The sequence below is a fragment of the Heterodontus francisci genome, chromosome 2, assembly GCF_036365525.1.
Source record: "Heterodontus francisci isolate sHetFra1 chromosome 2, sHetFra1.hap1, whole genome shotgun sequence".
NCBI lineage: Eukaryota > Metazoa > Chordata > Chondrichthyes > Heterodontiformes > Heterodontidae > Heterodontus > Heterodontus francisci.
Window position 1 is genome coordinate 93,254,576 of NC_090372.1, and position 24,138 is coordinate 93,278,713.

At 47.3% G+C, this 24,138-nt stretch overlaps 1 protein-coding gene across 4 annotated transcripts in view; it reads left to right on the forward strand.

Annotated features, from left to right (window-relative positions):
- The window catches only part of hycc1 (hyccin PI4KA lipid kinase complex subunit 1), a 109,058-nt gene that overhangs the window by 45,687 nt on the left and 39,233 nt on the right, over window positions 1-24,138 (forward strand). For 3 of the 4 annotated variants that reach the window (XM_068008862.1, XM_068008859.1, XM_068008860.1), the window contains exons 5-7: window positions 12,964-13,044; window positions 18,163-18,278; window positions 19,235-19,330. In XM_068008862.1, the coding sequence (XP_067864963.1) occupies window positions 12,964-13,044; window positions 18,163-18,278; window positions 19,235-19,330 (293 nt within the window). The remainder of the gene's footprint in view (window positions 1-12,963; window positions 13,045-18,162; window positions 18,279-19,234; window positions 19,331-24,138) is intronic. The other variant, XM_068008861.1, reaches the window with a different exon arrangement.

Genomic DNA, 24,138 nt, shown 5'->3' on the forward strand with positions numbered 1-24,138 from the left:
ATGTGATGCTTTACTGTAAAATTCTGATTCGGTGGCACAATTTATTTGAAAAGCTCAGCAATGTATATGTCACTTCAATTTTGTTTAGATATTTCAGAGCTACCATAATCCTTTGTATTCTGTTTGACAGGATATAACTTAATCTTTCCTATATAACACAGTGATTGCGCTTTTTTTTCTAATAAAAAAAAGTTCGTTATCTCTGGGACTTCCTGAAAAGATCCTATGTAATTTCAAGGTCACTATGTAAATTCAATGCAATCCAAAATTGGAGGTAAATGATACCTCTGCAAAAAAACAATTGACGTCTAAAGAAGCATGTTCATTAACCTACCATAATTTTTTTTCCCAAGAAGGGGACAAATAAATCCGCTTCTGTAAAGTTATCAAATTCTTTCTAGAAGTAAAAATGGCTAGAACTATACATTAGTCTTTACATATGGACATTACTGGCATGGAACAAAAACAGAAAAAGTTGGAAATACTCAGCAGGTCAGATGGCATCTATGGGGAGAAAAATAGTTAATGTTTCAGGTCGATGTGACGCTTCATCAGAACTGTCAAAAGTTAGAAATGTAATATGTTTTGAGTGAGTGAAAGGGAAGTGGGGAAGAACAACAAAAGATTACTGTGAGAGGTTGGAGGGCAGGGAGTTGTAATGGGACAAGTTAAGAGACAAAAGATGTGCCTGGAGGTATAAAAATAGCATAGCAGTCGTTTAAACGCAAAGTAAAGGAATTAAGAAAGAAACAAGAGGTGGTGGGGGGGGGGGGGGGGGGGGGGGGGGGGGGGAAGAGCAGGGAAGGAAAAGAGTCAGCAAAAAAAGTCGTCCAAAAGCATCTTCCCCTCCCCTTTCAGTATTCTGAAGGGAGCATGTTGTCTGCGATACCCTTGTCCACTCCTCAATCACACCCAACATCCTCCCCCCCTTTCCTATGGCACCTTTCCATGCAAGCACAGGGTATGCAACACCTGCTCTTTTACCTCCTCCCTTTCCATTGTCCAGGGCCCCAAACAGTCCTTCCAAGTGAAACAATGAATTTTTTTGTACCAAATTGAAAGTAGCATGCTGTATTCGCTGCTCAATGTAGTCTCCCCTACTCTAGGGAGATTAAATGTAGACTGGGTGACCGCTTTCCGGAATGCCTCCATTGAGTCCACAGGCACAACCCCGAACTCCCTGTCGCTTGTCATTTTAATTGTCTACGTTGTTCCCATCTGACCATTCTGCCCTTGGCCTGCTAACAGTGTTCTAATGAAGCTCAAGGAACAGCACCTCATCTTTTGACATGGCACTTTACAGCCCACAGACGCTGCCTGAACTGCTGAGTATTTCCAGCATTTTCTGTTTTTTATTTTCAGATTTCCGGCATCTGCAGTGTTTTGCTTTTGTATTACTGGCGTGGATTCTGGACTGCTGGTCACATTGATTCGAAATTGGAGGCAACGATTAATGGACAGATAAATGTGGGCAAACGTCTGCAGTCCACATCAGTATTGCCTTTTGTAAAATCAACCTTTGTGTAAAGATTCAGTGAGTTCATTTGTGAGCTTGTGTATTTCAATAGGCAAATACTGTAAACGGTTTTTAAACTGAATAGCTCAAATTGGGTATTTATATACTTAACCTACAAATGCTGGATTATTTAGCAGACTATGATGATAAATGCTGTGACTCAGTTCCTGGAATAAAATTGCAGTCTTTGTGGTGAAAAGCTTTTGCTTAACACTATGTATTGTGTTCTGAATCAAAATTTGTGAACGCCATTATTAATGTGTAAATAACTTGAGTAATTCGTGGTGAGGAGGAGATATGCCGAGGGTTGCAATCACCACAAATTACTTGATCATTTGCCTTGTGAAAATAGGAGCTTTGTGAGTTTCAAGAAATTACTGTCATTGCTTTGTTAAAAGGAATGAAACTCTCCCCAAGAAGTTGGGGCTGGTACTTAATGACGTAAATACCCTTTTAATGGTATGATTGAAGTTCCAGCAATGCCACGCAACCCTCTTGGCCCAGAAAGGAACAATTGGACAGTGGAGTCTCATTCCTACAGCTAATAAATTGTTCTTGGAGGTTTCTAAAATGTAAAATGTTTTTCTTTTCTTTTCCTTTGTCTCTTGTTTTCACCTTCAATTCACTTTCACTTTTTTTATTTCTCATTCTGTACCTAATTTGACTCTTGAAGTCACCTTATTTCTTCTCCATTATTCCTCTGTTTGTTTTAAGGAAGTGCATTAGCCTGTCATTCACCAAGGTCCCAGATGCCCCGTTTACCTCACCATGCTGTATTAGCTCACACTTACAGCAATTTAGGGCTTAAAAATTTTTTTTAGCTGAAAGGTGAAGAAATAAGTCTAAAATGAGACACGTTGTGAGATGCCCCACTCCAACAGAGCTTTGGGCCAATGGGCTGGAATTTGTTGGCGCAAGGCATCCCATGACTTACCTGGCTATTTAGACTTTTTCCCTGCGCCCTTCAGCTGAAATGTTTTGCCCTGCAAAATGCTGGAAGTGCAAGCTGATAATGATGCAGTGAGGTCAACAGGGCATTTGGGACCTTGGTGAATGATGGGACAACAGTGTATATCCTTAACCAATTAGATTTAAGGATTGAGAAATAACCGGAAGCACTTGAAAGGAGGGTGAATTCAATGTCAAAGCAGGTACAAATTTAGAGGTACGGTAGCATAGTGATTTTGTCACTGGACTAGTGATCCAGAGGCCTGGACTAGCAATCTAGAAACCTGAGTTCATATCCCAGCACAGCAGCTGGGAACTTTTAAGTTTAATTAATTAATTAAATAAATCTGGAATTAAAAAGCAAGTATCATTAATGGTGACCATGGAACTACCACGATGTTTTTTTAAAAATGGCTGCATTTGCTGACACAACCACTAGGTGGCACAGTACTTGCACAAAGAGGTCATAGAGAGGTCCAGCACTGAAACAGGCCCTTCGGCCAACAAAGTCTGTGCCGACCATGTAAATACAGCCTCATGTACTGAACCGGCACTGTCTTTGATGTTTTTGGCAGCTGCCAGTAGTAAAGTTGGCGCTGCTCAATTTATCACGAAAACAAACAAAATTCAAATGCATACAGTGGCTGCAATCGGCACCTCTATCCCACCCCCAACAGTACCTGGCTCCCTCCTGCCATCGCACTTCTTTTCGCCACTGCCTCCCACGCTCGTCTGCTCACAGCTTTCTCCACACCTCACCATCTCTTTTCCCCACCCCCCCTCGCTCGGCCACTTGCCTCCCGCTTCACCTCCCACTTGTGGGCCACTCCATCCCGTCCTTGGCACTTCATCCCTTCGACTCTGCCTCTGCTCCCGCTCTGTCCCGCTTGCAGTCTCCCTACCCTCCTGTGCTCTGAGTCTCTCACTCTCTCTCTCTCTCTTCTCATCTCTCTCTCTCTCTCTCTCTCTCCTTTTCCTTCTCTCTCTGCTCTCTCTCTGTGCTCTGCTCTCTCTCTCTCTCTGTGCTCTGCTCTCTCTCTCTCTCTCTCTCTCTGTGCTCTGCTCTCTCTCTCTCTCTCTCTGTGCTCTGCTCTCTCTCTCTCTGCTCTGCTCTCTCTCTCTCTCTGCGCTCTGCTCTCTCTCTCTCTCTGCGCTCTGCTCTCTCTCTCTCTCTGCGCTCTGCTCTCTCTCTCTCTCTGCGCTCTGCTCTCTCTCTCTCTCTGCGCTCTGCTCTCATCTCTCTCTCTGCGCTCTGCTCTCTCTCTCTCTCTGCGCTCTGCTCTCTCTCTCTCTCTGCGCTCTGCTCTCTCTCTCTCTCTGCGCTCTGCTCTCTCTCTCTCTCTGCGCTCTGCTCTCTCTCTCTCTGCGCTCTGCTCTCTCTCTCTCTCTGCGCTCTGCTCTCTCTCTCTCTCTGCGCTCTGCTCTCTCTCTCTCTCTGCGCTCTGCTCTCTCTCTCTCTCTGCGCTCTGCTCTCTCTCTCTCTGCGCTCTGCTCTCTCTCTCTCTCTGCGCTCTGCTCTCTCTCTCTCTCTGCGCTCTGCTCTCTCTCTCTCTCTGCGCTCTGCTCTCTCTCTCTCTCTGCGCTCTGCTCTCTCTCTCTCTCTCTGCGCTCTGCTCTCTCTCTCTCTCTCTGCGCTCTGCTCTCTCTCTCTCTCTCTCTGCGCTCTTCTCTCTCTCTCTCTCTCTCTGCGCTCTTCTCTCTCTCTCTCTGCGCTCTGCTCTCTCTCTCTCTCTGCGCTCTGCTCTCTCTCTCTCTCTGCGCTCTGCTCTCTCTCTCTCTCTGCGCTCTGCTCTCTCTCTCTCTCTCTGCGCTCTGCTCTCTCTCTCTCTCTCTGCGCTCTGCTCTCTCTCTCTCTCTCTCCGCTCTGCTCTCTCTCTCTCTCTGCGCTCTGCTCTCTCTCTCTCTCTGCGCTCTCTCTCTCTCTCTGCGCTCTGCTCTCTCTCTCTCTCTGCGCTCTGCTCTCTCTCCTCTCTCTCTGTCTCTCTCTCTCTCTCTCTGCGCTCTGCTCTCTCTCTCTCTCTGCGCTCTGCTCTCTCTCTCTCTCTGGCTCTGCTCTCTCTCTCTCTCTGCGCTCTGCTCTCTCTCTCTCTCTCTCTCTGCGCTCTGCTCTCTCTCTCTCTCTCTCTCTCTCTCTCTCTCTCTGCGCTCTGCTCTCTCTCTCTCTCTCTCTCTGCGCTCTGCTCTCTCTCTCTCTCTCTCTCTGCGCTCTGCTCTCTCTCTCTCTCTCTCTCTGCGCTCTGCTCTCTCTCTCTCTCTCTCTCTGCGCTCTGCTCTCTCTCTCTCTGCGCTCTGCGCTCTGCTCTCTCTCTCTCTGCGCTCTGCTCTCTCTCTCTCTGCGCTCTGCTCTCTCTCTCTCTGCGCTCTGCTCTCTCTCTCTCTGCGCTCTGCTCTCTCTCTCTCTGCGCTCTGCTCTCTCTCTCTCTGCGCTCTGCTCTCTCTCTCTCTGCGCTCTGCTCTCTCTCTCTCTGCGCTCTGCTCTCTCTCTCTCTGCGCTCTGCTCTCTCTCTCTCTCTGCGCTCTGCTCTCTCTCTCTCTCTCTGCGCTCTGCTCTCTCTCTCTCTCTCTGCGCTCTGCTCTCTCTCTCTCTGCGCTCTGCTCTCTCTCTCTCTGCGCTCTGCTCTCTCTCTCTCTGCGCTCTGCTCTCTCTCTCTCTGCGCTCTGCTCTCTGCGCTCTGCTCTCTGCTCTCTGCTCTCTGCTCTCTGCGCTCTGCTCTCTGCGCTCTGCTCTCTGCGCTCTCTGCGCTGCTCTCTGCGCTCTGCTCTCTGCGCTCTGCTCTCTGCGCTCTGCTCTCTGCTCTCTGCGCTCTGCTCTCTGCTCTCTGCGCTCTGCTCTCTGCGCTCTGCTCTCTGCGCTCTGCTCTCTGCTCTCTGCTCTCTGCTCTCTGCTCTCTGCTCTCTGCGCTCTGCTCTCTGCTCTCTGCGCTCTGCTCTCTGCGCTCTGCTCTCTGCGCTCTGCTCTCTGCGCTCTGCTCTCTGCGCTCTGCTCTCTGCGCTCTGCTCTCTGCGCTCTGCTCTCTGCGCTCTGCTCTCTGCGCTCTGCTCTCTGCGCTCTGCTCTCTGCGCTCTGCTCTCTGCGCTCTGCTCTCTGCGCTCTGCTCTCTGCGCTCTGCTCTCTGCGCTCTGCTCTCTGCGCTCTGCTCTCTGCGCTCTCTCTCTGCGCTCTGCTCTCTGCGCTCTGCTCTCTGCTCTCTGCTCTCTGCTCTCTCTCTCTGCTCTCTCTCTCTGCTCTCTCTCTCTGCTCTCTCTCTCTGCTCTCTCTCTCTCTGCTCTCTCTCTCTCTGCTCTCTCTCTCTCTGCTCTCTCTCTCTCTGCTCTCTCTCTCTCTGCTCTCTCTCTCTCTGCTCTCTCTCTCTCTGCTCTCTCTCTCTCTGCTCTCTCTCTCTCTGCTCGCTCTCTCTCTGCTCGCTCTCTCTCTGCTCGCTCTCTCTCTGCTCGCTCTCTCTCTGCTCGCTCTCTCTCTGCTCGCTCTCTCTCTGCTCGCTCTCTCTCTGCTCGCTCTCTCTCTGCTCGCTCTCTCTCTGCTCGCTCTCTCTCTGCTCGCTCTCTCTCTGCTCGCTCTCTCTCTGCTCGCTCTCTCTCTGCTCGCTCTCTCTCTGCTCGCTCTCTCTCTGCTCGCTCTCTCTCTGCTCGCTCTCTCTCTGCTCGCTCTCTCTCTGCTCGCTCTCTCTCTGCTCGCTCTCTCTCTGCTCGCTCTCTCTCTGCTCGCTCTCTCTCTGCTCGCTCTCTCTCTGCTCGCTCTCTCTCTGCTCGCTCTCTCTCTGCTCGCTCTCTCTCTGCTCGCTCTCTCTCTGCTCGCTCTCTCTCTGCTCGCTCTCTCTCTGCTCGCTCTCTCTCTGCTCGCTCTCTCTCTGCTCGCTCTCTCTCTGCTCGCTCTCTCTCTGCTCGCTCTCTCTCTGCTCGCTCTCTCTCTGCTCGCTCTCTCTCTGCTCGCTCTCTCTCTGCTCGCTCTCTCTCTGCTCGCTCTCTCTCTGCTCGCTCTCTCTCTGCTCGCTCTCTCTCTGCTCGCTCTCTCTCTGCTCGCTCTCTCTCTGCTCGCTCTCTCTCTGCTCGCTCTCTCTCTGCTCGCTCTCTCTCTGCTCGCTCTCTCTCTGCTCGCTCTCTCTCTGCTCGCTCTCTCTCTGCTCGCTCTCTCTCTGCTCGCTCTCTCTCTGCTCGCTCTCTCTCTGCTCGCTCTCTCTCTGCTCGCTCTCTCTCTGCTCGCTCTCTCTCTGCTCGCTCTCTCTCTGCTCGCTCTCTCTCTGCTCGCTCTCTCTCTGCTCGCTCTCTCTCTGCTCGCTCTCTCTCTGCTCGCTCTCTCTCTGCTCGCTCTCTCTCTGCTCGCTCTCTCTCTGCTCGCTCTCTCTCTGCTCGCTCTCTCTCTGCTCGCTCTCTCTCTGCTCGCTCTCTCTCTGCTCGCTCTCTCTCTGCTCGCTCTCTCTCTGCTCGCTCTCTCTCTGCTCGCTCTCTCTCTGCTCGCTCTCTCTCTGCTCGCTCTCTCTCTGCTCGCTCTCTCTCTGCTCGCTCTCTCTCTGCTCGCTCTCTCTCTGCTCGCTCTCTCTCTGCTCGCTCTCTCTCTGCTCGCTCTCTCTCTGCTCGCTCTCTCTCTGCTCGCTCTCTCTCTGCTCGCTCTCTCTCTGCTCGCTCTCTCTCTGCTCGCTCTCTCTCTGCTCGCTCTCTCTCTGCTCGCTCTCTCTCTGCTCGCTCTCTCTCTGCTCGCTCTCTCTCTGCTCGCTCTCTCTCTGCTCGCTCTCTCTCTGCTCGCTCTCTCTCTGCTCGCTCTCTCTCTGCTCGCTCTCTCTCTGCTCGCTCTCTCTCTGCTCGCTCTCTCTCTGCTCGCTCTCTCTCTGCTCGCTCTCTCTCTGCTCGCTCTCTCTCTGCTCGCTCTCTCTCTGCTCGCTCTCTCTCTGCTCGCTCTCTCTCTGCTCGCTCTCTCTCTGCTCGCTCTCTCTCTGCTCGCTCTCTCTCTGCTCGCTCTCTCTCTGCTCGCTCTCTCTCTGCTCGCTCTCTCTCTGCTCGCTCTCTCTCTGCTCGCTCTCTCTCTGCTCGCTCTCTCTCTGCTCGCTCTCTCTCTGCTCGCTCTCTCTCTGCTCGCTCTCTCTCTGCTCGCTCTCTCTCTGCTCGCTCTCTCTCTGCTCGCTCTCTCTCTGCTCGCTCTCTCTCTGCTCGCTCTCTCTCTGCTCGCTCTCTCTCTGCTCGCTCTCTCTCTGCTCGCTCTCTCTCTGCTCGCTCTCTCTCTGCTCGCTCTCTCTCTGCTCGCTCTCTCTCTGCTCGCTCTCTCTCTGCTCGCTCTCTCTCTGCTCGCTCTCTCTCTGCTCGCTCTCTCTCTGCTCGCTCTCTCTCTGCTCGCTCTCTCTCTGCTCGCTCTCTCTCTGCTCGCTCTCTCTCTGCTCGCTCTCTCTCTGCTCGCTCTCTCTCTGCTCGCTCTCTCTCTGCTCGCTCTCTCTCTGCTCGCTCTCTCTCTGCTCGCTCTCTCTCTGCTCGCTCTCTCTCTGCTCGCTCTCTCTCTGCTCGCTCTCGCTCTGCTCGCTCTCGCTCTGCTCGCTCTCGCTCTGCTCGCTCTCGCTCTGCTCGCTCTCGCTCTGCTCGCTCTCGCTCTGCTCGCTCTCGCTCTGCTCGCTCTCGCTCTGCTCGCTCTCGCTCTCGCTCTGCTCGCTCTCGCTCTCGCTCTGCTCGCTCTCGCTCTGCTCGCTCTCGCTCTCGCTCTCGCTCTGCTCGCTCTCGCTCTCGCTCTCGCTCTGCTCGCTCTCGCTCTGCTCGCTCTCGCTCTGCTCGCTCTCGCTCTCGCTCTGCTCGCTCTCGCTCTGCTCGCTCTCGCTCTCGCTCTCGCTCTGCTCGCTCTCGCTCTGCTCGCTCTCGCTCTCGCTCTCGCTCTGCTCGCTCTCGCTCTGCTCGCTCTCGCTCTCGCTCTGCTCGCTCTCGCTCTCGCTCTGCTCGCTCTCGCTCTCGCTCTGCTCGCTCTCGCTCTCGCTCTGCTCGCTCTCGCTCTCGCTCTGCTCGCTCTCGCTCTCGCTCTGCTCGCTCTCGCTCTCGCTCTGCTCGCTCTCGCTCTCGCTCTGCTCGCTCTCGCTCTGCTCGCTCTCGCTCTGCTCGCTCTCGCTCTGCTCGCTCTCGCTCTGCTCGCTCTCGCTCTGCTCGCTCTCGCTCTGCTCGCTCTCGCTCTGCTCGCTCTCGCTCTGCTCGCTCTCGCTCTGCTCGCTCTCGCTCTGCTCGCTCTCGCTCTGCTCGCTCTCGCTCTGCTCGCTCTGCTCGCTTTCGCTCTGCTCGCTCTCGCTCTGCTCGCTTTCGCTCTGCTCGCTCTCGCTCTCGCTCTCGCTCTCGCTCTCGCTCTGCTCGCTCTCGCTCTGCTCGCTCTCGCTCTGCTCGCTCTCGCTCTGCTCGCTCTCGCTCTGCTCGCTCTCGCTCTGCTCGCTCTCGCTCTGCTCGCTCTCGCTCTGCTCGCTCTCGCTCTGCTCGCGCTCTCTCCGCTCTGCTCTCTCTCTCTCCGCTCTGCTCTCTCTCTCTCCGCTCTGCTCACGCTCTCTCCGCTCTGCTCTCTCTCTCTCCGCTCTGCTCTCTCTCTCTCCGCTCTGCTCTCTCTCTCTCCGCTCTGCTCTCTCTCTCTCCGCTCTGCTCTCTCTCTCTCCGCTCTGCTCTCTCTCTCTCCGCTCTGCTCTCTCTCTCTCCGCTCTGCTCTCTCTCTCTCCGCTCTGCTCTCTCTCTCTCCGCTCTGCTCTCTCTCTCTCCGCTCTGCTCTCTCTCTCTCCGCTCTGCTCTCTCTCTCTCCGCTCTGCTCTCTCTCTCTCCGCTCTGCGCTCTGCTCTCTGCGCTCTGCTCTCTGCTCTCTGCGCTCTGCTCTCTGCGCTCTGCTCTCTGCTCTCTGCGCTCTGCTCTCTGCGCTCTGCTCTCTGCTCTCTGCGCTCTGCTCTCTGCTCTCTGCGCTCTGCTCTCTGCTCTCTGCTCTCTGCTCTCTGCGCTCTGCTCTCTGCGCTCTGCTCTCTGCGCTCTGCTCTCTGCGCTCTGCTCTCTGCGCTCTGCTCTCTGCGCTCTGCTCTCTGCGCTCTGCTCTCTCTCGCTCTGCTCTCTCTCGCTCTGCTCTCTCTCGCTCTGCTCTCTCTCGCTCTGCTCTCTCTCGCTCTGCTCTCTCTCGCTCTGCTCTCTCTCGCTCTGCTCTCTCTCGCTCTGCTCTCTCTCGCTCTGCTCTCTCTCGCTCTGCTCTCTCTCGCTCTGCTCTCTCTCGCTCTGCTCTCTCTCGCTCTGCTCTCTCTCGCTCTGCTCTCTCTCGCTCTGCTCTCTCTCGCTCTGCTCTCTCTCGCTCTGCTCTCTCTCGCTCTGCTCTCTCTCGCTCTGCTCTCTCTCGCTCTGCTCTCTCTCGCTCTGCTCTCTCTCGCTCTGCTCTCTCTCGCTCTGCTCTCTCTCGCTCTGCTCTCTCTCGCTCTGCTCTCTCTCGCTCTGCTCTCTCTCGCTCTGCTCGCTCTCGCTCTGCTCGCTCTCGCTCTGCTCGCTCTCGCTCTGCCCTCTGCTCAGGCATAACTAAAAATGAGTTTCCAACCTGGTGAAGCTACAACACAGGACTACATGCATACTAAACAGTGGAAAGCAGCATGCTATTGACAGAATAGGTGATCCTACAACCAGCCCATCAGATCAAGGCTTTGCAGTGCTACCACATCCAGTCACCACCATTTGTGACAATTAGGCAACTAACTGAAGGAGGAGGTTCCATGAACATCCACAGCCTCAAAAATGGCAGAGCCCAGCAAGTGAGTGCAAAAGGCAAGGTGGAAGGTTTACAACCATCTTCGGTCAGTATCGCCAAGAGTATGATAAATATTTGCCTCCTCCTTAGATCCTCACCATCAGTGAAACCAGTCTTCAGGCAATTCCATTCACTTCACGTGATATCAAGCAATAGCTGAGTACACTGGATACAGCAAAGGCTACTGCCTGCCGTAACATCTCGGCTGTAGTGCTGAAGGCTTGTGCCAGTACAGCTACAACCCTAGCATCTATCTCACGATGTGGAAAATTGCCCCAAGGTGTTCTTTTCAGATAAAGCAGGGCAAATCCAATCTGACCAATTACTGCCCCATCAGTCTATTCTCAATCCTCAGCAAAGTGATGGAAGGTGTCATCAACAGTGCTATCAAGTATCACTTGCTCAGCAATAACCTCACTGATGCTCCGTTTGGGTTCTGTCAGGACCAATTGGCTCCAGGCTTCATTCCAACCTTGATCTAAACATGGATAAAAGAGCTGCGTTCCAGAGGTGACATGAGGTGAGAGTGACTGTCCTTGACATTAAGCCAGCATTTAACCAAGGAGCTTTAGTAAAATTGAAGTCAATGGGAATTAGTTGGGGGGATAGATGGCAGGGGAGCTCTCAACTGGCTGGAGTTATACCTAGCACAAAGGTGTGGTTGTTGGTGCCAATCATCTTAGCCCCAGGACATTACTGCAGGTGTTGCTCAGGATAGTGTCCTCAGCCCAACTATCTTCAGCTGCTTCATTGACCCTCTCTCCTCCAAGGTCAGAAGTGGGGATGTTTGCTGCTGATTGCACAGTCTGCAGTTCTATTTACAACTCCTCATAATGAAGCAGTCCACACCTGCATGCAGCAAGACCTGAACAACATTCAGGTTTGGGTTGATAAGTGGTGATTGCCGTTCACATTGCACAAGTTGCTGAATCCCTCACCATCAACATCGATTAACCAAATTTATGAGGCTGGTCCAGTTAAATGTTGTGGTTACAAGAGCAGGTCAGAAGCAGGGCATTCTGTGGTGACTAACTCGCTTCCAGACTCCCCAAAGCCTTTCTACACAAGTCAGGAGTGTGATGAACTACTGTCCACTTACCTGGATGATTGCTGCTCCAACAATAGTTGGGAAACTCGACACCATCCAGCACACAACCTGCTTGATTGGCATTCTGTCTACTACCTTTAAACATGTACTCCCTCCACCACCAGCACAACTTGGCTGGTAGTGTGTACCATCTACATGCACTGCAGCAAGTCGCCAACGCTTCTTCAACAGCACCTCCCGAACCTTCAGCTTCAACCACTGAGAAGAATGCGGGCAACAGGAGCATGGGAACACGACCACCTGCAAGTTCCCCTACAAATTTGCACACTATCCTGACTTGGATATATATTGCTGTTCTTTCAGTATTGCTGGATCAAAATCCTGGAACTCCATTCCCAATGGTGCGGGGGTGGGGTATCTTCACCACACGGACTGCAGCAGTTGTGGGTTGGACTTGCTACCTCCACTAGGACAATTGGGGATGGGCAATAAAGGGGGCCTTGCCACTGACATCTGCATCCTGTGAATGAATTTTTTTTTAAAGTGATGATTGGCTATTAAAAATTTATCATGTCTGTAAAAGAGTACTTGTACTAGTAATGATTACATTTCATTTTCTGTAGCAAGTTCGAGAGTTTTATTTTGCAAATACAGAAACTTCATGAAACTCACAGGGAAGTTAAGGTTGAGCTGCCATTTGCACAAGCCTAGCTAGGGAGCGGTGCAAATTGTCAAACTGTGGGTCAGTTGGCACTCCTGTTTGAGTCAGAAGGTTGTAAATTCATGTCTCGCCCCAGGACTTGAGCACAAAAACCTAGGCTGCCACCCCACTGCAGTACTGAGGGAGTGCTGCATGCTCAGAGGTGCCGTCTTTCACATGAGATGTTAAATCGAAGTGCTATCTGCTCTTCCAGATGGATGCACAAGATCGCATGACACTACATTGAAGAGGAGCAGGAGAGTTATCCCAGTACTTTCTTTCTCTCTTTTTTTTTTTTGTCCTCTTCCTTGCCTCCATTCTCCCCTTCGCACGCTCTCTTCCCCCACCCCACCCCCCAAACACACACACACGCGCACACCCTTTCCTGTGTGCACTTTCTTTAGTGCCCCAAGTGGCTGGTCAGTTTATACATTAACAATGGCGTATGCATTAAACTTGTTATTTTGGCAGAAAGTTCTGAGCCATTATCTTTAAACCAGGTTGCTCATCGCGGGGGTGAAGTACATCCAAAGCGAATGCAAAACCAAGTACTGCGGATGCTGGAAATCTGTAATTTTACCAGAAAATGGTGGAAGTGGTGAGAGAAATTGCAGGTCTTTGGGGGGGGAAAAGGCTGGGGGAGTGGGGCTAGCTTAGTTTCCTAGAATAGTAGAATGGTTATATCGCAGAAGGAGGTATTCGGCCCTTTGTGTCCATGCCAGCTCTCCAAGAGCAACCCAACTAGTCCTACTCACTTGCCTCTTCCTAAAATCATAAAATGGTTACATCACACAAGGAGGCCATTTGGCCTTTTGTGTCCTTGCTGGCTCGATGGAAGAACAATTATCAGCAGCTCGGCAGCATCTGTGGAGAGACCAACAGAGAGAATGTTTTGGATCAATGACCTTCATCAGAACCTGAGTTCCAGCATTTTCTGTTTTTTTTTTTATCCCTAAGCAATTTTTTTTATTTACTTGCTGTTGTTTAAACACCAGACTGTTGTCCAAATCAGATTCAAGTTTAGAATTGTTTTCCAGGAAATTGTAGATAAAGACGGATGTAGCAAAGTGCAGTCTTTTACAATCCCATCTCTTTCAAAACCTTCGGTGTATCATGAGGTAAGAGACCTATTTTCGTGTATTCTATGTACTTTTAAAGTTTGTTGGTAAATTGCATGCATTTTATTATTTTAAGATGCTAAGCAACCATTTGTAGTATTTGTTCGTGATTACTGAAACACAGACATGAAAGTGCTTTTAATTTTAATACTGGATGGGTTTTTAACATCTGCATAGGAGCTCTTTGTTTCAAGTAAATTGTTGCAAAGAAGAGCTAAATTTAAAATGTAGTTTGTCGTGTTTTGCAATGCTAATGTATCCTGTTGCTATATAAATAAATCCTCTTATTCTACCATCCATTTCATCTGGGGTTCATTGTAAAGTAGGGGCGGAATTGAAATAAATATTCAATTCATTCATTTTTGGTGAGAGTGTGCATCTGTAGGATTGCTATGCAGCACTGTCCTGGATCCCGTTGCAGTAGAAGTAATTTATTTCCCTTCCCTGCTCTCCAACTATATTTCTCCTTTCTAGAACTAGCACATAATCCATAAGCATATACCAACAGATGGAACAGGTAAATGAATGCTTCAGTGGAGAAGTTATCTAAAATATGGAACTGGATTGGTCCTAAACAGTGTTTCAGTTCATTGTTTTTCCAGCTGTGGTTGAATCAAGCCTATGCGACTTTTACTGTGACGTAACTTGCAATTCATTGTTGGCATTATTAGCTTAATTGATGGAAATTGAGAATTTGTTGCTTGTAACAAGACCAAAAGCTCACTTGAATTCAATAAATTTCGATCTTTCTGATACTATTCTACTCCGTCTGACAGTATGAATCAGCACATTGTGGCAATCAGGTTACACTGAACACCTACATCTGTCTTAAGAACTCCAAGTGCTATTGTGTTATGTGCTTTAGAGGAAGTTTGAGTGGCTCGTATGTGCTTTTCATAATGTCTGGCCAAAGTTATATCGCAACCAATTTGCTGATGGAAGCACTGCTGGACGCTGCTATTAGTAGTTCTTAGTGGAGTTTTAATGTAGCAACTTGCATTTATATAGTACTTTTAACATAGTAAAACGTCTGTACCCTCTTCTCAATAGCATAATCAGACGGAAACTGACAGAGCCAAAGAAGGAAACATTAGAATAGGTTATTTTAAGGAAGGATGACCAAATACTTGGCCTAAAATGTAGGGCAGGATTTTCCCTTGGGCTTCAGGACTCCAACGATGTGACCAAATGGGGGTCCCAAGCTGCACTTGCCGGCAACGAGGCCGGCACAGCAATATTCCAGGATTCAGCCCCTTAATTGGCCATCTCCGAGCTAGACATGTAATTAAAGACAGCTAGCTGGCCCCCGATGCTGTCGGCCCTATCAGAGGGCTGGCAGCTCTAAAGCCCTAGCAGCCCCACTAGGAAAGTTAAGCTCTGCTAAGACAGTTTAGGAGGTCAAGAGGGTAAGTTTGAAATAAAATTTCAGAAGGGTCAAGCAGGCAGGCAGGCCCTTCCAATTGGAGGGGAAACCCCCACCCCACCCCGGATTGCTCGTTAGGACCACAGGGGAAGACACTCCTGCCAGCAGCTCGTTCTCTCGGGATTGAAGCCTCCAATTCCCATGGCCCGCTGGGCTGCCACAGGGAGGCTGCTTCATTAAGCTGGCAGCTTCTGCATGTGGTTGGGGTGGGGGGCAGGGAGCTACTCCACCACTGGCAAAATGCTGGCGAGTGCTCTAACTGGCCTTAAATATGCAGATTGGCTGCCTACCTCCACTGAGTGGACAGTTGATCTGCATGCCAGCTCTCCCCCAGCAAACTTCTCTGGTGGTAGGTATGCATTAGGAGCCATCCCGACAGAGCTCCCCGCTGTTTACCTGGTTCCCAACACTCCCCCAGCATCCAGGGCCAGGGAAATTCAGACCGTAGATTTTAAGCAGCGTCTTAAAGGAGGAGAGGTGAAGAGATTTGGGAAAGGAATTCTGGAGTTTAGGGCCCAGATAGTTGAAGACATGGCAACTGATGGTGAGGCAAAGGAATTGGGGTGCATAAGAGGCCTGCGTTGGAGGAATACTGATACAGTCTTAAGACCTTTAAAGTAGGTTGATGGGTAAATTGGCCATTGTAAATTGCTCCTAGTGTAGGTAGGAGAATTGAGGGAAGGTGGGAATGTAAGGGAATATGGGATTAATGTAAGATTAGTATAAATGGGTGGTTGTTGGTCGGCACAGACTCGGTGGGCCGATCGGCCTGTTTCAGTGTAGTATCTCTCTATGACTCTAAGAAGGTTATTTCGCTGATCAAAATAATTTCATTTCAATTCCTCCAATTTCCTAATGAGTAATGATAACCTACAAAGTCATAATATTTTTAAAAAATGATCCCAGCTTCAATTGCCAAAGTATCAATTGGAGTTGTTAGCGGGAATGAATCTAGAAGAATCACTCGACACTCAGGTCTGCTCCAATGTCAAACAGTTTATTGAGTTACGCCAGCGGGGAGCAGGTCAGTGGTCTGTCCAGATGCCTCTCCACCCAACAAAGGAAAATCCACAACAGATATACAGTTACTCAGCCCATCCCGGCTAGACATAATCCAATCATAACGGTTATTGATCACATATATTACATTCATTACCAATAACATTATTAATTATGCATCATGTGGTTGTGGGGATAGCTCATGGTATGCCCATGACCATCTCAGCTTGTTTACCAAACCCCCCTTATCAACTATCCTTGAGTCTTCACAATGAATCCTTCTACCTCTATCAGGCCTGCATTCCTAGTTGCTTTGTGTAGTCTGCAATTAGACAGAGCAGCTGTCTTATGCACTGATATGGGGGGCCCTCCTAATTGCCTTTGCTAAGCAGTACCATGCTCAAGGCTGCAAGCTAACTAACTTGTCCCATAATGCCTTGGGTAAATACCCCATTTTGTAACAATATGTGGCTACACTTGTATTTATATATGTGTGTGTATTTATTTAGCTGCATCGGCCACAATTTTTCCCTCTACAGAGTGCTGTAATTTGTCTTAATCTCTGGACTAGAGAGTGACTGAAAGATATCCAGCAAATTCTGGTGAAAAGCACATATGGATGGACTTGGAGAGAAGATGGTTGGAAGGCATAAGGGAGAATGTTGCTATAGTTGGGGATATGAGCACCCAAAACATTTGTTTAGGTGACTGCAGCTTGCTGCCTCGATGATCATGAGACCTGATGCCCAGTATAGTTTGTGCCTCCAGCTTGTCCATTCCGACAGCGAGATCTTCCTGTAATCGCTACACGTTCAAATTTCTAGGTCGAGGTGCCAATTACTTCTAAAACTAAACTATTCCTTATGGTCCATATGCTCTTTTTAAAATCAGCATTAATAATCTATAAAATGTTCTTGAGCATGTTCTTTATTCCTCATGTTAGAATGACATGTCTCAATTACCTTGACTGATATCACAAAGGTTTTTTCAAAAACCTGGATTATAGTCCTTATCCTCCTGGCCTGAGGTGGAGGTTTATATTTCTAAAACTCCTTAAAAATGTTTATCAGAATGTGTCTGTTTTCCATTTCTGATTCTAAAATGTGTTTTTATCAATTCCTTGCTTTTCTCACTTCCCCTTTTTATTGATCTATTTCTATCTTTCAGATAGAGCAAGTGACTTTGCCACCCACTTTCTTGTACAAATATTTTTTGATTTTCTACATTTCTTGTGTGTACAATTTGCTGTCCAAGCAAATCAATTTGCACAACAAGTCCCAGAGCAGTGAAATTGCTGGTTTTGGACAATAACTTATGTGCCTTATTTGGATAATGCTTTTAGTGGCAGTATGTAAATAGGCACCTGGGCAATGCCCATTGTTAGTTTAAGGATACTTAACTGAGATTAGTATTCACTCTACCTGGGTAGGTCAGATGAAATTAAGCAAATCTCTGTTGATATTGAAAAATATTTAGTTCCATATTTAAAAGGCTGTGTTTGCTGACAATGCAACCACTAAGTGGTGCACTACATGCACAAATGCAGCCTCATGCACTGAAATGTAACTGCCTGCAACGTTTTGGGCAGATGCCAGGGTTAAAGATGGCGCTGTTCAACTTATCAGAAAACAAATTAAATTCAATCTTTGCGATCCCACCCCAAACAATTTCCTCCTCCTCTTCCCCGGTGCTGCCTGCCACGCCAGTCTGCTCGCAGCTCGCTCCCAGCTTTGCTGCTGCCTTCCCTCAACCACTTGCTCCCCGCTTCAACACCAACACCACCGCACCCCCCCCCCCCCCCCCACCCACCTGTTAGGCACTTGCTCCTCCTTGCTGCTTCATCCCCACCCAGTTGTTGACCACTCGCTCCAAGCTTCTCTGCTTCATCCCCATCAGCCACTCGCTCCCACCCACACCCCCTACTCCCTCCCACTTCTCCACCCCTCCCCCCCCACCTCTCCGCTCCTGCTTCCCATGAGGGAAGTTGGGGGGAAAGAGAATGGCAATATAGGGATAGGAAGGGGAGGGGAGGGGGGATGTTGGGTTCCTGCTGGTGGGGCTGGATGACTTCCAGTATTGCTGCGCGATGACGTTTTCGCAGGCATGCGTGAATTAGTCCTGCCAAGAACGTAGGCTGCGCATGAGCAGCACCTTATTGACCACAAAAGACTGTTCTGTGCACGTGCGCAGCTGGGAGCGCTCTGATGACGTCGGTGTGCCGGATGTGTTGTCAGGAGTCACTTTATATTTAAAATGGGAGCCTAACCGGAGTCTTCAAAAGCTGAATTTTAGGTAAAATAAAGAACTGAATTCTATACATTGACTATTTACATCACTGGGCCTATATTTGGAATTCCAAATTAGCCTAAACACCTGTGATGACATGGTAGTGTTAGCAGTAGGGCAACTGAAAGAAGTCATTTTATTAGCTCTCTGGGAAATGTTTATGCAATACAGACAATACTCCTTTTCAGTTTTCCTTCTCCAATCATTGTGACTGTGATTGAGATCTCGCTAACAGGGCTGAAATGTTTATCCTCCTACTCCAGGGCACAATGCTTTGATGTTACAATGTGCTGACTTCCACACGTACTAAAATTGTTTTTCAAAATATTATGTAGTAGAATTATATCTCCACCATGTCCATATTTGATTTTTAATCTTTTGTTAATTAACCTTTTCAAATGGTGCTTTAGCCTTCTAGTTTTGGTTCTATGGCACTTACAGAAGGCGCTTTATCTCGACATGGCTTGACTAGAGTTGTACATTGTGGACCTTACTCTCAAAGGGAAACCTTTACAGCACAAAACAGGTAAGATAATTAGTTTGTAGACATTTGAAAATCTGTAAAGTATCACAAGTAACTAACAGTAACAACTGAATCAATGTATTATAGTTTTAAAATTCAACTATAAAAAAATCATTGGCAGTTTTAAATAAAATTCAGTATGCAAGTGTATTTGTTAAAAGAATACTTCAAGAGAATATAGTAAACATTTTTCCCTAATCTCAATGCAAAGTGTATTATGCATAGGTTCTTGTAGGTCCACATTTTGAAGATTGTTCACTAAATATAATAGATGTAGGTTCAGGTGGCATATTTCTCAAAATTACTTTTAACTAGCTGCAAGTATGTGTTTACGTAGTAGTCGGGTAGCAAGTTAAATTAACTAGTCAATGTCTTTTTTTTTAAGTCCAAAAATGAGTCATGTTTAAGGAATTATTTGAAATAGAAATTGGTGGAACATTATCATGTTTAATGGTTGGCATAATTGCTGATACATAAACCAAGCAATGAGAAGAATATTCACATGTGACCTGTTGAATGTTAGGTCAGTGTAACAACTGGGGTCTAGATTTTACTCTGGTTTATCACTATCCATTTATACCGCAATAGGTAAGCAACTACATGGATTAAACTTGTTGTTTTGTGGAAGCTGAATTGATACATGGATTGCAGACCAGTTTTGGTTTCACAGTGCGATCTGATCTCAGTTGTGATTTCATCTTCATGAAGTACAAAAGTGCTTTTTGGAGATGATTGGATAAAGATTCGACCATCAACTATAGAAACGAGAGAAGGCATTCATCTTGTCCATAATGCAAAATAGTTAGTTGAATGATTCTGTAACATGGGTTCAATTGTTTGCTTGTTAACATTTAAAAAATACAGCTATGAAAACTGCATTAGGCATGGAAAAATGCAAAATTGTAAACTTATCTTTTATACTTTGATGCCCTTAGATTAATTTTCCTTTACTTAAACAGGTTTGAAGTGTTGACATTCCTATTTCTCTGTTACAATGCAGCCATAATCTACATGCCTTCTCCTTCTCTGCGGTCTCTGTGTCATACATGCTCGAGGTGAGATTCAGAGAATTCACAACTCAAACCAATTTGTTGAGAGTTGAGTGCTATCACATTTCAGTTGGGTTTTCTTAAGGATAATGGATGCACTTTTGGTTTGGTCTGTCCTGGCAGTTCTAAAGCGATGGGGTAATTTTAAGCCTCCAAAAACAGGTGCATTTGGGTCAGAAGTTAAAATCCTAAAAACCTGAAAGAGGAACCTAACCCACCCACTTTTGATTTTAAGGGGGAAGGGTGACCAATCAGCTCCCAGGAGGCAGGTTGGTTGTGGTTATATGCCTTCATTTTAAGTGTTGCTGTTTTTAACTACTGTTGGCTGGGTTTCTTGGGCCTTGAGCAACCTGGCAGATAAATAGAGGCGAGAAGAGCCGGGTCCATCAAGCAAATATCAGGTAATATCATGTGTGAATTTTTTTTTCACTTTCTCTAGTGCTTCATTGGTTTTGTAATATGGAGAACAGTGCACAATACTCTAACTGTTGTTTAATCAAGGTATATGTTTAATGTAATTTTTCTGCTTTTGAATTCTATTCATTTAGAAATGAACTCCAGTGCTTTGGTTACAGTTTTTATGGTTTTGTTAACCTGTGTTGGTACTTTTAGTTTATGTTTCTATATCCCTGGATTCCTTTTATGCTTTTACCCCATTTAGGTTATTTTCCAAGGACTACGTGGTCTTCTAATTCTTTCTGCCGAAGTGCACCACATCACACTTAATCCATGTTGAAATTAATTTGCCATTTACGCATCCGTTTTGCATGCTTGTTAATGTCATCATGTATTTTATTGCAGGGCTCCTCATTGTTAACTATACCCCCATAAATGTTGATATTGTATAGCCCTCAGTTGTTGACTTATGGTCAGACAGCCAGATGCAGGGCTGTGGAGGAAATAAAACTACAAAGCCCATGCTCACCCTCTGCCTTCTGAGTGTTTTGTGAGTTACATTGACAGTGCTCTGTGGGATTGGCATTTTCACTCTGGTTGACTGAATTGGGAAATGAGAGGTGACGGTTGGATAGCTAAAGAACAAAATGTACGCAAATGTTATAGATCAATTATATAGACTGACATTTAATGTTGTCAATGAGTCGCAGGAATGTGCTGTTTTATAACCGGGATATTATGCTATGTAGGGCATAACATCAGGTTTACTATTTGTGGTGACTGAATTGTTGTAATTCAATCTTTATTATATGGTATTCAGTGTTTTTTTTAATATTGGTGCTTTGGCTATTATGTGACTCAATGCATTATTCTAAGAAAGGTGTAAATGAGCTGTTGATATGTGTGTATGTGACCAAACTTTTGGTTATCTGACCCGATATCTCCTATGTGGCTCACTGTCATATATGTTTTGTTTAGTAATGCTCTTGTGAAGTGTCTTGGGACATTTTATTATGTTCAAGGTGCTATATAAATATAAGTTGTTGGTCTGTGATATGTACACTCTGACTTGATCCTTGTAAATGGTGAAAGGCATTGAAGTGTCAGGAAGACAGCTGCGAGTCGGTGGTAATTCCAAGGAGGTTACTGGGGGATTTGGCAGCACTGATGCTGTCAAAGGTTAGGGAGGTGGTTGAGTCTTTTGTTGGTGTTCATTGTCTGGCACCGAACTTGTGTGATGTGAAGGTTAACATCAATGAAGCAACTGAAGGTGGTTGGGTTAAGGACGCTGTTCTGAGGAAATCTGGCAGCAGTGCCTTGGGACTGCAGTGATTGGCCTCCAACAACCACAGCAATCCTTCTTTGTTTCAAGTATGACTACAGCTGCTGAAAAATTTTCCATTAACCTCAGTTTACTAGGGCTTTTTGTTCGTGTTCTGACCAGGTGAGGAAGAGGATGAGGGCTTTCCTCTTGACTTTTTCCTGGTTTGGCCATACCAGGGTTTAACTTTTAAAAACAGTGTTTATAGTTTCCCCTCATGGGTTCTTGCTCACTGCTTTATAATTGCAATTGTTGGTTGAAACAAGAAAGGTGTAAGTTTATTAACCTTAAAACTCTAACTCAGTGAAAACTACTAAAAATACGCGACGTGACCATGCTAGCATGCATACGCGATAAACACACCTCCAAATGGATACGGAGGAGGGGAAAGAATTAAATGGGGAAGGTTTGAAGTAGTAGATGGAATTCAGTTACTGGTTTTTGGATTGGATGTAAAGTCTTTGATTGAAGTAAGTCTTGCAGTTCTCGGGGGCCCAGTGCCCACTTTCAAACTTTTCACTGGTACCAGAAGGCTGCAGGGTTTTCTGTCTTGAGGCTTAAGTTACTTCCATGGGTCCCTTGAACTTTGCAAGAGAGAGAGAGGCCTTGCTTCTCTTTGGTCTTCAAAAAGTAGTCTGCCCCAAAGGTTTGTGAAACAATTCAATCAACTCCCAGGTTGACTAGCCTGTTAGTCATGTGACTGGCTTTTTGTTTGAAACAGCATCACTGCGAAGTTTGTTAATTCTTCGAAGCTAACCAGATACACTCAGTGGGGGGAATGGTGGTGTTGAGGGGGTGGAAGAGTGGAGGGTGGGGGGGTTGGGGGGTGGAATGCTGGCTTGTACTCATTCAATGACTCTCAATGTCTCTTGGTCATCACTATTGACAAAACCCATCTGGCTAATTGAATCCAGGAGGACTCCCATTGTCTCTTTGGGCAAATGTCTGTCAGAATGCAAATGTGCAGCCATGTTTTCAGCCACTGCTGTGGTCTTTTTAAACAAGTTATTTCAATGTTCAGTAAATGTTCATAATGTTCCATATGATGAAATTAATATGTTTCCATTTGGCAGGTGTGGTTTCCGTCACAGTACGATACTGCCATACTTGGTTGAATGGTTCATTGATCTTGAATGCAGCCATGCGCACCCCTTTTCTGGCATTTAGCTCTTGTTCACATCAAGATGAAAGCTGTGATTGAAGTCTGGAGCCAAGTGATTCTGTTGAGAAACAAACTGAAGATCCACAAGCGTATTATTGGAATGTAGTTGTCGCTTCATGGCACTATTGAGGACCTATTTGTCACTTTGGGGTGGGGGGCTTATTTGCCTAATTTGACAGTTAGATTTGTCCTTTTTATGGATTAAACCTATCTGGATACTGTCTTATTTTGTTGGATAGATAGATATATAATGACATAAGCAAGATAGATAGATATATAATTACTTAAGCAAGGAGTCAGGAGGGCTAAAAGGGGTCATGAAAAGTCATTGGCAAACAGGATTAAGGATAATCCCAAGGCTTTTTATACTTCTATAAAGAGCAAGAGGGTAACTAGGGAAAGGATTGGCCCACTCAAGGACATAGAAGGGAATCTATGTGGAGCCAGAGGAAATGGGCGAGGTACCAAATGAGTACTTTGCATCAGTATTCACCAAATAGAAGGACTTGGTGGATGATGAGCCTAGGGAAGGGAGTGTAGATAGTCTCAGTCATCTCATTATCAAAAAGGAGGAAGTGTTTCGTGTCTTGCAAAGCATTAAGTTAGATAAGTCCCCAGGGCCTGATGGGATCTACCCCAGAATACTAAGGGAGGCAAGGGAAGAATTGCTGGGGCCTTGACAGAAATCTTTGCATCCTCATTGGCTACAGGTGAGGTCCCAGAAGACTGGAGAGTAGCCAATGTTGTTTCTTTGTTTAATAAGGGTAGCAAGGATAATCCAGGAAATTATAGGTCGGTGAGCCTTACGTCAGTGGTAGGGAAATTATTAGAGAGGATTCTTCGGGACAGGATTTATTCCCATTTGGAAACAAAAAAACTTATTAGCGAGAGGCAGCATGGTTTTGTGAAGAGGAGGTTGTGTCTCACTAACTTGATTGAGTTTTTTGAGGAAGTGACAAAGATGATTGATGAAGGAAGGGCAGTGGATGTTGTCTATATGGACTTCAGTAAAGCCTTTGACAAGGTCCCTCATGGCAGACTGGTACAAAAGGTGAAGTCACACGGGATCAGAGGTGAGCTGGCAAGATGGATACAGAACTGGCTCTGTCATAGAAGACAGAGGGTAGCAGTGGAAGGGTGCTTTTCTGAATGGAGGGATGTGACTAGTGTTCCGCAGGGATCAGTGCTGGGACCTTTGCTGTTTGTAGTATGTATAAATGATTTGGAGGAAAATGTAGCTGGTCTGATTAGTAAGTTTGCTGACGACACAAAGGTTGGTGAAGTTGCGGATAGTGATGATTGTCAGAGGATACAGCAGCATATAGATCGGTTGGAGACTTGGGCGGAGAAATGGCAGATGGAGTTTAATCTGGACAAATGTGAGGTAATGCATTTTGGAAGATCTAATGCAGGTGGGAAGTATACAGTAAATGGCAGAACCCTTAGGAGTATTGACAGGCAGAGAGATCTGGGCGTACAGGTCCACAGGTCACTGAAAGTGGCAACGCAGGTGGATAAGGTAGTCAAGAAGGCATACGGCATGCTTACCTTCATCGGTCGGGGCATAGAGTATAAAAATTGGCAAGTCATGCTGCAGCTGTACAGAACGTTAGTTAGGCCACACTTAGAATATTGCGTGCAATTCTGGTTGCCACACTACCAGAAAGACATGGAGGCTTTGGAGAGGGTACAGAGGAGGTTTACCAGGATGTTGCCTGGTCTGGAGGGCATTAGCTATGAGGAGAGGTTGGATAAACTCGGATTGTTTTCACTGGAACGATGGAGGTGGAGGGGCGACATGATAGAGGTTTACAAAGTTGTGAGTGGCATGGACAGAGTGGATAGTCAGAAGCTTTTTCCCAGGGTGGAAGAGTAAGTTACTGGGGGACATAGGTATAAGGTGAGAGGGGCAAAGTTTAGAGGGGATGTGCAAGG